This window comes from Rosa rugosa, chromosome 3, assembly GCF_958449725.1.
Source record: "Rosa rugosa chromosome 3, drRosRugo1.1, whole genome shotgun sequence".
Taxonomy (NCBI): domain Eukaryota; kingdom Viridiplantae; phylum Streptophyta; class Magnoliopsida; order Rosales; family Rosaceae; genus Rosa; species Rosa rugosa.
The window spans coordinates 54275936-54287622 of record NC_084822.1 but is presented as its reverse complement, the minus strand read 5'-3'; the positions used below and the strand labels follow the sequence as shown (position 1 = coordinate 54287622).

Sequence of the window (11687 nt, the reverse complement as noted above, 5' to 3'; positions counted from 1 at the left end):
GACTACGATGGCAGGGTCATCTAAATTGATTCATGGTCGAGGACCAGCTCAATTCTTGTTGCCACATGGCACAATCATTAATGTCACTGAAGCTCTCTACGCTCCTAGGGCCGAAAGAACCCTTTTGAGCTTTAAAGATATAAGAGCCAATGGTTTTCATGTGGAAATACATTGTGAGAATGGACAAGAGTTCTTTTGCATCACCTCTAATGACTATGGACATAAACGAGTCTTAGAGAAACTTATGTGTCGATCTAGTGGGTTGTATGCAACCACTATTCGAATTATTGAATCCAACCATGTCATGAGAGATGACTTATGGGATTCTGACACATATAGGCTTTGGCATGACCGTTTGGGACACCCAGGTCATGATATGATGATCCGCATCTTAAAGACTTCACACGGACATTCATTCTTTAGAACGAAAAGAAGTAAAACTCGAGTTTTGGACCATGAAGAAGCACATGCGCCTCATGACGCCGTCCTTATGCAAGTCCAGCCATCAAAGGCCTGTGCCGCCATCCCCCTGCAGCCCAAAAGTGGCATTGACGCCACATGTGCTTCTTTGCTTCCAAATTCTACTTCTAAAGTCAATTGTGACTTCATGGCTCAACCAAAATCCTCATTGGTTGCTTCAAAAGCCCACCTTTCGTTCTACAAAGCCTGCTCTTTAGCAAAATTAGGATCGAGACCATCCTATGCAAAGGACACTAAAGAAAACATACCATTCTTGCAAAGAATCCAAGGTATATTTGTGGACTTATTCAACCACCTTGCGGACCATTTTGATATTTTATGGTGTTGGTTGATGCATCGACACGCTGGTCACATGTCATGCTTTTGTCCACTAGGAACGCTGCATTTGCTAAACTCCTAGCAAAAATTATTAAGTTGAGGGCTCACCACCCTGATCATCCTATTAAGTCTATACGACTAGACAATGTTAGGGAGTTTACATCAAAAACTTTTGATGATTATTGCATGTCCATTGGGATTGAAGTTGAACATCCAGTTCCTCATGTTCACACCCAAAATGGTCTCGTAGAAGCCGCCATTAAACGACTACAAATGGTGGCTAGAACATTGGTAATGCGCACCAATCTCCATATTTCTGCTTGGGGCTATGCAATATTGCATGCAGCTGTGCTTATTTGTCTGAGACCCACTGCCACTCAACCTTTTTCTGCGTCCCAGATGGTGACTGTGTATGATCCTGATGTCTTACACTTACGCATATTTGGGTGTGCAGTTTATGTGCCAATTGCGCCGCCACAGCGCACCAAAATGGGTCCTCAAAGACGATTAGGCATTTATGTTGGATATGACTCTCCAACTATTGTCCACTACTTAGAACCCTTGACAGGCGATCTCTTTACCGCTAGATTTGCGGATTGTCACTTTGATGAGACAGTCTTCCCGTCGTTAGGGGGAGATAAGAACATAAATGTTCAACAAGAACGACAGGAATTGTCGTGGTCTGTCCCCACTTTGTCTCATTTTGATCCCCGAACCGCACAGTCTGAAATTGAAGTGCGGAGAATTCTCGATCTTCAAAACGTAGCAGAATCAATGCTTGATGCGTTTTCTGATATCGCTAAAGTGATGAGATCACACATACCTGCTGCAAACGTGCATGCAAGGATTGATGTCCCTAAAATTAGAGGACATGACGCCATCTCAAGGGCACCTGAGCATGGCGCCAACGTCCCCTCCTATGGTGACATTGTGGTTAGGCCCACGGCTCCTGCCAGGAAGCGCGAGAGGCGCGCCCAAAGGTTCGATGGATTCTCGCCCAAGAAAGAAAGCGAGTTTGGCACAAAATAATCCATTAATCATCGACATAAATAATCCATCTCATGAGAATATTCCTGATTATGGTTATGTCCAAGAGACATCATTGGGGGACGCTCCAATGTCAGAACCAATTCCAGAGAATATGGAGATCTCCATGAATTACACTAGTGTACATGAGATGATGGATATAAATTATATTGCTATTGATGATGCCTTTGCATATCATGTTGCAAAATGAATTATAGAATATGATGATATCGAACCTTGCTCTATCGAAGAATGTCAACGAATAGTGGATTGGCCTAAATGGAAAGATGCGATCTAGGCTGAATTAGATTCACTAGCAAAGAGACAGGTATTTGGGCCTATAACGCAGACACCCCCAGATATAAAGCCTGTTGGCCATAAATGGGTCGTTGTTAGAAAGCGTAATGAGAAAAATGAGGTGATTAGATATAAAGCCCGCCTCGTGGCGCAAGGTTTCTCACAACGCCCTGGAATCGACTATGAGAAGACATATTCTCCCGTAATGGACGTTATAACGTTCCGCTACCTTATCAGTTTGGTAGTTTCCGAAAAACTTGACATGCAGCTTATAGATGTGGTTACATCATATCTCTACGGGGATCTAGATTCAGATATATATATATATATATGAAGGTTCTAAATGGACTTCAATTACCCAAATCAAGTGGCTCTAAACCATGGAGCGCGTTTTCAATAAGATTAAAACGCTCACTATATGGATTAAAACAATCCGGACAAATGTGGTATAACCGTCTAAGTGACTACTTGATTGGGAAGGGATATATCAACAATGAAATATGCCCATGCGTGTTCATTAAAAGAACAAGTTTCGGATTTGCAATTGTAGCAGTTTATGTCGATGACATGAACCTAATTGGAACTCTAGATGAGTTAAAGGAAACTGCTAAGTATTTGAAATTCGAATTTGAGATTAAAGATCTTGGGAAAACATTGTTTGTCTCAGTTTAGAACTCGAGCACCATAGTGATGGGATTTTGATCCATCAGTCTGCATATACTCAGAAAATTCTAAGGCGCTTTAATGAAGATAAAACAAAGCTTGTGAGTACTCCTATGATTGGCTGTAGTCTTGAGCCCGGAAAAGATCCGTTTCGTCCAAAGGATGAGGACGAAGAATTATTGGAGGCAGAAGTGCCCTATTTAAGTGCAATATGCGCATTTTTGTACTTAGCTCAATGCATAAGACCGGACATCTCATTCGCAGTGAACTTGTTAGCTCGACATAGTTCTGCGCCAACACGCCGCCATTGGATTGGTGTAAAGACAATATTTCGATACTTAAAAGGTACAATTGATATGAGCCTATTTTATCCCTACAGAGAGAAGAGGAATGACGGAAAATTGGGATTGGACCCCAAGAGGCAAGTCGCCTTCCAAGGCATTGCCGCCGCCGGCACCGCCACTGTCCAAGGTGGCCGGCGTCCTCCTCCTCCCCTCCATCAAAATGACAATGATGTTTTGATGGGTTTTGCTGATGCAGGGTACCTCTCCGACCCTCACAAAGTCGCTCCCAAACGGGTTATGTCTTTACCATAGGAAGCACTGCGATATTTTGGAGGTCTACAAAACAGACCCTTGTTGCTACTTTCTCAAATCATACAGAGATTATTGTTCTACATGAAGCTGTGCATGAATGCATATGGCTAAGGTTTGTAATTAGACATATTCGAGGAAGTTGTGGTTTGAAGTCTGCCACGGATGAATCTACATGCATTTATAAGGATAATGCAGCTTGTATTGAGCAAATGCAGTTAGGTTTCATCAAGGGCGACAACACCAAGCATATATCGCCTAAGTTCTTTTATAATTAGCAACAACAATCACTTCTAAAGATTGAAGTGAATCAAATCCGATCAGAGGATAATGTAGCGGACTTATTCACTAAGTTGTTACCTAAATCCACCTTCGAGAAACATATGAAGAGCATTGGATTGAGAAAGTTATCCGAACTCCCATGATTGTAGTAATTAGGGGGAGGTATGATGTCTACATGTTCGATCTCGAAGAGTGAAGGACGTGTTGTACTTTTTTTCTCCTCCTCGAGCTTGTTTTTGTCCCACATGGTTTTTCACTCGAGCAAGGTTTTTAACGAGACAACGGATGAAGCGTCATCACCAAGTTTGAGCGGCACAAGGGGGAGTGTTGAAGGAAATCGACTTTTGTGTGCTTTATCAAACTAGGATTAGTTCTATGATTGTAATAGGAGAGACGGTTCCAGAATTCCTAGACGTATTCGGAATAGTTTTCCTTGTATCATTAGAATATGTACTTTGTAATCCCTATATATAGGGCTCCTATTATCAATAGTGGAATACACAATTCTCTCATCAATCTCTCTCGAATCCTTTATTCTTAAACAGGTGTAGCATTTATTATTATTATTATTATGGTTTTGTTTATTAAGGTTTAAATAAGAAATTCAATCAAAAAAAAAAGTTTAAATAAGAAAATGGTAGAGTATCTTTCCAACGGATGTTTTGTATAAAAATAAGAGAAAAATGCACCATCAGTGCCTCAACTCTTGTGCACCGGCCAAGTTGATACCCAGACTCTCAGTGCTACCAATGTGATACCTGAACCCATATTTCGCTATCGATGAGATACTTCCGTCAGATTTCGCTGACGGCTCCGTTAGATATGTGACGTGGCAAGCACGTGGGCCCCAAAAATGTTATGAAATGACTTAAATGACCCTAGAATTTTTTTTTTTTTTTTATACAATTTTCTCTCTCCTCCTCTTCTTCTTCTTCCTTTGTTTTGTTGCTGCAATCTCCTCCTCCTCCTCTTCAGGAGACAAAGGTCTTGCAAGCCTTATCGTGTTCTGTAGTGGTTGGTATGATTAGGATCATTGATTTCTGCATAAGACATTTTGTCATCTGGGGCTGGAACCCAGAATAACCATTAACCATCAACCATTGGTTAATAACCATTAACCAAGACTCCAAAATAGCAAAACCAAAAACACAGCAATTATTCATGTCATGTTCATGTCCTTGAATCCAATCCAAATCATCCATTTTTTTTTTCAATAAGCTTTACTTCACGTACATAACCCAATGGCCACAACCACAGTGACCCATACAAACAACTCAGAGACTAAGGCTTCACCCTCTGTCCATACTTGTTCTTCATCTTCTCATCAAACTCTGTACCCTTAATCTCTGCAATTTTTTCAACATTGGCCATGGGCTCCTCTTGAACCTTAGCAAGCCGCCAACTCAACTTCTTCGTCGTGGCCTCTCTCTCGAGAGTAGAAGGGAGACGTGGGTTATGAAGCAGAGGTGAGAGTAGAAGCTTACGAATGAAGAGAGAAGTGAGATTCCAGAAATCCTGAGAAACGCCATACCCATTGAAGTTGGGGGCATTCGGAGGAGGATAGTGGGCACTAGAGATGTGACAGAGAGAATGAAGAGAATGACATTCCAGCATGCTAGGAGGAGATTTGGGAAGGAACAAGATCTCCTAAACTTGGATTTCGAGGAAGACATTTTCTGGCTTTCGGGTTTGAATTGCTTCAGAATCTGAAATGTGTTTTTGGTTTGTCCAAATCATCCATCATCATGAAGCAATAACCCAAATCATCTATCATAAAAAGCAGAGCAGAGAGTGTAGTTTCACCCATGGCAACCCTTAAGGAAATCCTAACACGCCGCCCAGTTGCCGCGGCGATCCGCCTCCCTCTACCCGCCTCACCCGACCCGCACCACCGGTGTCCGGCTTTAGGTCAATCCCACCTCAACCTAATGGCCTTCTGCAAAGACTTCAACGCCCAACATAGAAGTACAAACCCGAAACTCCCATGGCAGTGACCATTACGGTGTTCAAGGACAACACTTTCAAATTCACCGTCAAGTCGCCGCCGGTGACGTGGTATTTGAAGAAGGCGGCGAGGATTGAGTCCGGGAGAGGCTGGCCAGGACACGCGGTGGCGTCGACGCTGTAGGTGAGGCACGTGTATGAGTCACAAAGGTGAAGCAGTCGGATTATTCGGATGGTGAACACGGTGGGGATTCAGGTGGTGAAGGACTTGGAGTGATTTTGGAGGCAGAAATTGCAATTGGAAACCCTAGGTTTATTTGCTTGTTTCTTGATTTTGGGGGCAGTCTGTATTTTCTTTCTGGGAAGATTGAGATCGCAGCAACAACTGAACAAAGGAAGAAGAAGAAGAAGAAGAAGAAGAGGAGGAGAGAGAAAATTGTAAAAAAAAAATTTAAAAATTTAAAAATTCGGGGGTCATTTCATGGCATTTTTGGGGCCTACGGCCTTGCCACGTCACACATCTAGCGGAGCCGTCAACGAAATCTGACGGAAGTATCTCATCGATAGTGAAATATGGGTTCAGGTATCACATTGGTAGCACTGAGAGTCTGGGTATCAACTTGGCCGGTGCACAAGAGTTGAGGCACTGATGGTGCATTTTTCTCTAAAAATAATTGATAGAACAGTATTGTTGACGCCTTTTTGTCAAGAGAGATTCAAATGAAAATTTTTGGCAAAACACCTTTGACAATGAGTTCTTGTCAGCGGAAGATTTAATTAAAAAAATTGATGAAACATCTTTGGCCAAAATTATAGTAGAAGTTTCAAGTAAAAAATAGTAGAACATGTTTGCCCACGCAAGGTTCATCCGCAGTTATTATAAAATAAATAAACAAAATAAAATTGGTAGAATAACTTTCATGAAGCTATATAATGTTGTCCCTTGAAGACACTCGATAACAAGCATAAATCGAGAATCTTAAAGCTTATAGCTTGAGATATTGTACTATTAACATCCAGAAAAGATTTGCGCTACTTATGTCCTCTAAATATTATTAGATGGCACAAACAATCATATGCTGAAGAGAGCTTGATCACATAAAAATCCAACACTAACGAGTAACGAGTACGTTTCAAGTTTCTTTAAAGGTACCTTGGCAAGGTCTTAGACAGTACAAGCTACTAGCAATGAAACCCAGGAGAATGGTTCTTAAGGCGACGGTAAGACCACCTTGACAGTTGCCGCTTCTCAATTTCTTTTGTTTCATGGAATCATGGTGATAAAACATGTTTTTAGATGGATCATCTTCTGGTTACTTAACCCAAATATATATTTATAACAAGTCCCACATATCGTAAGCGTAAAATTCCAATTTCTAATCACTGATTACATGATACAACATAGGAGATCAAAAATTCATGTAACTGAATATGGACTGGGGAAAAACTCAAAAACGGAAAAAGGAAAAAAAAAAAAAAAAAAGAGCAAAAAAGAGAAAAAGAAAATACTTGTACTGATAAGGTCAGAGGAACAATTGGCACAATTAATTCGGTGAAAAACCCAAACTGGTCTGGTCGGACCTGATGTCAAGGATAATACATGAGCTGGTGACCTGACGAAGTGTTGGGATATCCCTCATACATAGGTTGGGTTCCACCAGAGCTCATGGCAGCCTGACTTAAGGCAAGTTGACGCCGATAAGCCAACAACTCGGCTGGAGAATAGCCTTGGTTCATAGCAGCATTTGGAAGGATCTGATAGGGTTGAGCAGGGGGTGGTAGAGGATTCGAAGGTAACCCAGATGGAGTCGGCTTGCTACCCCATGAGCACTGCAATGCAGAATCCCATTATTACCATAAGACAAGATGCTTTTATCATTTATGACAGGCATACAACGATATTTCACAATTTCCTAGATGACCACCAGTGGAATGGTACAGGAGTTTTCAAATGGTCTCAGCATGGATTTACCTTGTAGGTCCAGGGTGGACACAAACCAAGAATATACAGAAACCTACGGAAAGTGTCAATATGTGATCATGTGCATCAAACGAGCTTGCAGTAAAGGTTTTATTACCTTCATGGACTTTCCACGAATTATCCTGCCATTACCCATTTGGATGGCCATGGCAGCTTCTTCATGAGTGTTGTATCTCACAAATCCAAAACCTTTATCCCTCTGCACACGCACTTCCTCAATAACCCCAGCCCCAAGAGCATGAAACTGACTATGAAGTTCAGCTTGAGTGATCTGAACATGCAGGCTAGATTATCAGCAAGATTATATGGCTAACTTCGTAAGATGTACCAGAAGTTCAATTTTATTTTATTTCAGAATAAATAAATAAAAGTCTAAAACACCATGTTCAAGGTCTAACACTTAGATTGTAATGTAGCAAGATTCACTGTTTAATCACCTCATGGGGAAGGTTGCCAACATAGACAGTCGTATATGCTTGATTATTTTCTGGGGCCTCTTCATTGGAGTTCTCCTGACCTCCATCTGAAAAGAATGCAAACAGAAGAACATTCATTAGGTCTTGTCCCTACTTCTGCACAGCCTGGTATTATCAAGGAAGGCAACGCATACCAGGGGTCAACTATAAAATGAAGACCTATATTCTCTACCAATTATCTAAAAATATTCTAGCAAAAATAGGGACTAAACACCTATAGCACATTTCAAACTTAAGACTGGCAGCTTTGGTGCAGTACATGAGATAACCAGCATCAGACTCATATCCATGATTTCATAATTCTAGTCAGGTTAGATTTCAATCATTAACCAAAGGTTTCCATTAGGACTGTATTGACCACATAACTAATTACATTACTAGTATATTCACGACATTATCAAAGCTCAGCTTTGCTCCTTTGATGCAAAGTTGTATCAACTATCAAGTAGTAGCACAATTAAAGTCCTATAACGCCAAGAAGGCCTTGACAGCAACCTCTAATCAAGTTAACCAGGGATCCTACATAGTGTGGGCCAACTAACGAAATTTCCCATGCTACCTGAAGATTCATTTGTCAGTACAACTGCATTTTGTGTGTCATTACTCTGCTTCTCTTCACTGGAACTAGCACTTTTAGTTGCCCAGTTGCATCTTATTTGCCTGTTTCCAAGCCATTTACCTACAAACCGGACCCAAAGTACATCAAACATTCTGGACTGATGATATAATGATGTCTAAAAACTAAAGAAGCATCAAACACTCTGCATCTGGATGTGTTACCGGATAAATCATTGATAGCACTCTGAGCATCCTGCAGAACAAATGCATGAAGTACTTAATCAATCTAGTGATACAACAGACCCTTAAGATAGCAAAATCAACACTATCAACCCAAACATGCTGTTATCTTAGTATCTACACCTCTAGGTGAACCAAGTCTTTACAAATAGATTGGGAAAAAAAAATAAAAAATTCACATAATCAAGAAAAGTTGCTTCACACACACACACACACATAAATATATATAAAAATGTGGGAGGGGATTATGGGGTGGGGATGAATTCTCCCTATGACTCTCTAACTTGTGATACCTGCTGGTTACGGAAAGAAACAAAGCCATATCCTTTTGAGCGGCCAGTTTTGTGATCCCACATGACCCTTGCGTCACTGCATATCATGAAAGGACAAGAGGGAAATCTTGTAAGCCTAACAACAAAGAGGAGATTCTGCATTCGATTGGGTGATATGCAGTGTTATACCACACCAATTTGAAGCACACAGTTTAAACAACTGAGAAGAAACTATTATGTTTCTAGTTTCTACATTAAGTATCAGCTGAACTTGGCAGCAGTAAAATTAAAATTTGACCAAGTAATGAGGAACACAATAACATGCTACCCTGGAGTCTTGGGCATATCTGCTAAAAATGAAATAGGAAAAAAGATATCCAAAGAAACAGGAACTCACGAACAACTAGGATAGACCGAGAAGCAAGCAAATAAAGTTGCATCTGTAATCTCTGGACTAAGATCACCAACAAATATATTGTAGTGCCCTGATAATTGTAGAATTGCATTAAAGGAATGAACCCTAATGAAATGGTAACAAGCAACAATAATATCCAAGAGCAGCAGCAGAGCAACTGAAGCTCAAAGTAACCTGAAGTGTCTTCCCTCTGGCTATTGGCATACGCCCAATTCACCTTAAGTGCAAGGCCGTAACTGCAAACAGATTTAGAAATATTAATAAGTTTAAATCCGCTTTGATAATAACATCAAGTTTTCTTGTTTTTCTTTTCCTCAAATCAAATATGATGACTGCAGTAATAATGATACAGCCATATGAATACTTACAGTTGGCGTCCATGCAAACTCATTATTGCAAGGGCTGCAGAAGTCCGATCAAGGTAGTCAACAAATCCATATGACGACTGCAATAATAATGACACAGCCACATCATTAAAATAAATAATTATGGGGATAACCAACTCTGAATTTAAATCCAGCATTTCCGATTTATTTGATGCAATTGAAAAATTATCCAATAAGTTTAAAACTTAAAACCTCTAATCTAAAAATGCATCATGTCTCAACGACCAAATGCTAAGATCCATATCAGCACTTTTAAAATGATAAGATCATTTGCATATAGCCACCAATTGGAAAGCACTAACTGTCTACTGATTTATGTAATAATTTCATATTTAGATGAGGGGAGGGAGGGCCCTGATTAAAAATGAAAAGAAATAAACCCTGCAATGACAGTCGGGGGATGTTCTCACAAGAGTATTGCAGCAAAAAGGTAACTTCAGACTGATCTACAAGAAGGGAGAGCTCAATCTACCTTATCCTTTCTGATGAGTTTGCATCCTGCAAGAGGACCAACGCTCTGGAAAACTTCGGCAAGAAGCTTCTCGGTGACATTAACATGAATATTTCCGACATAGCTGAAACCATATTTGACAAAGAATATGAACAACTAGAAGCTCCATCCAAGATTCACTTAAAAATGGTAACGAAACCCAAAACTTGCAAAAAAACAGGCGGATTGTTTTAGCACTTACACACTGTGGCACGTAGACGGGTCAAAGCCCGGAGGCAGATTTCCACTTGGGATAGGCTCCATCTGCAAATCATCAAGAAAGGGATAAACAAACAATCTATCTAACAGCGCAATTCAGATTGCAAGACATTATAAACAAAACTATATACAAGAACCATCATATGCAAAGTACAGGTGAAACTCAGTGATTCCCAACATCTTAAATTACCAAACTTTGTGATCAAAACAAACCCAAAAAGCACAAGAATTTCGACGAAAGATAAAGAGCATGGGGGAACCTGAGACATAGCAGCTGCAAGAACACCAGGATGGTACATGTGCTGTTGCTGCTGTTGAAGAAGCGCTTGCTGCATTATGGCTTCTTGTTGCTGCTGTTGCATATTTCACACCCTTTCCCCTAATCACAATTCACAACAGACACAGATCACCCATTTATCAAATTCTGTAAACAAAAAGACTCAAACTTTCTTGCAAATCCTTTCTTTCTTGGACGATTGAAATTGACTTTGAAGGTAGGAATCACAAGTGAAAAAGATGGAGACTTTGTTGAAATCTGACAAGAGAAATTGAAACCCAAAAGAAAAAAAAAAAGAGAGAAACCTGATGATGATCGTTGGTATTGGATTGGAGCGAAACACGGTGGTGATGATCCAATGTTTCTGTCGGAGCAACTTTCTCACTGAAACCACATGACTCGGGTTTGGCTAGAATTCCTTTTTTCCTTTTTTTACTATTTTCTTTTTTATATGAAACTTATCATTATCTATCCACCAAATAGTTTTCAGACCCAAATAGTTTAGTATTTTTCTTTTCTTTTTTTGAGTAATGCAAAGCATTTGAGGGTTCGAAAATTGTTCATTCCATCAACCAAACCTTCTAGTTGGATATTTTTGCGTATGACATTCAAAATCTAATCTAAATTTCGAGTATAATTTTTATCTTCTTTCTAGATAGAATTAGTTTGACGTCGAGAATGAATTTTTCATGCAAAAAGTTGTATGTTGGAACATCAGCATTAAGTATGATGACCACAAGTGGTGTCTAATCAACATTTGTATTCATTTT

At 40.1% G+C, this 11687-nt stretch overlaps 1 protein-coding gene across 2 annotated transcripts; it reads right to left on the bottom strand.

Annotated features, from left to right (window-relative positions):
- Window positions 1-6910: 6910 nt before the first annotated feature.
- On the bottom strand, window positions 6911-11364 carry LOC133737514 (RNA-binding protein 208-like). Of its 2 annotated transcripts, XM_062165050.1 has the most exons (13): window positions 11223-11364; window positions 10901-11019; window positions 10624-10685; window positions 10404-10506; window positions 9914-9990; window positions 9720-9781; window positions 9528-9615; window positions 9152-9227; window positions 8841-8871; window positions 8620-8739; window positions 8022-8107; window positions 7682-7855; window positions 6911-7433 (listed from the first exon to the last, which is right to left on the bottom strand). In XM_062165050.1, exons 2-13 carry the CDS (start codon window positions 11000-11002, stop codon window positions 7191-7193), a joined length of 1224 nt encoding a protein of 407 aa, XP_062021034.1. In that variant the 5' UTR covers window positions 11003-11019; window positions 11223-11364; the 3' UTR covers window positions 6911-7190. The 2 variants fall into 2 exon arrangements, with proteins under 2 accessions (XP_062021034.1, XP_062021033.1); XM_062165049.1 differs by lacking the exon at window positions 11223-11364 and having other exon boundaries at window positions 10901-11148.
- Between the last annotated feature and the right edge of the window lie 323 nt (window positions 11365-11687).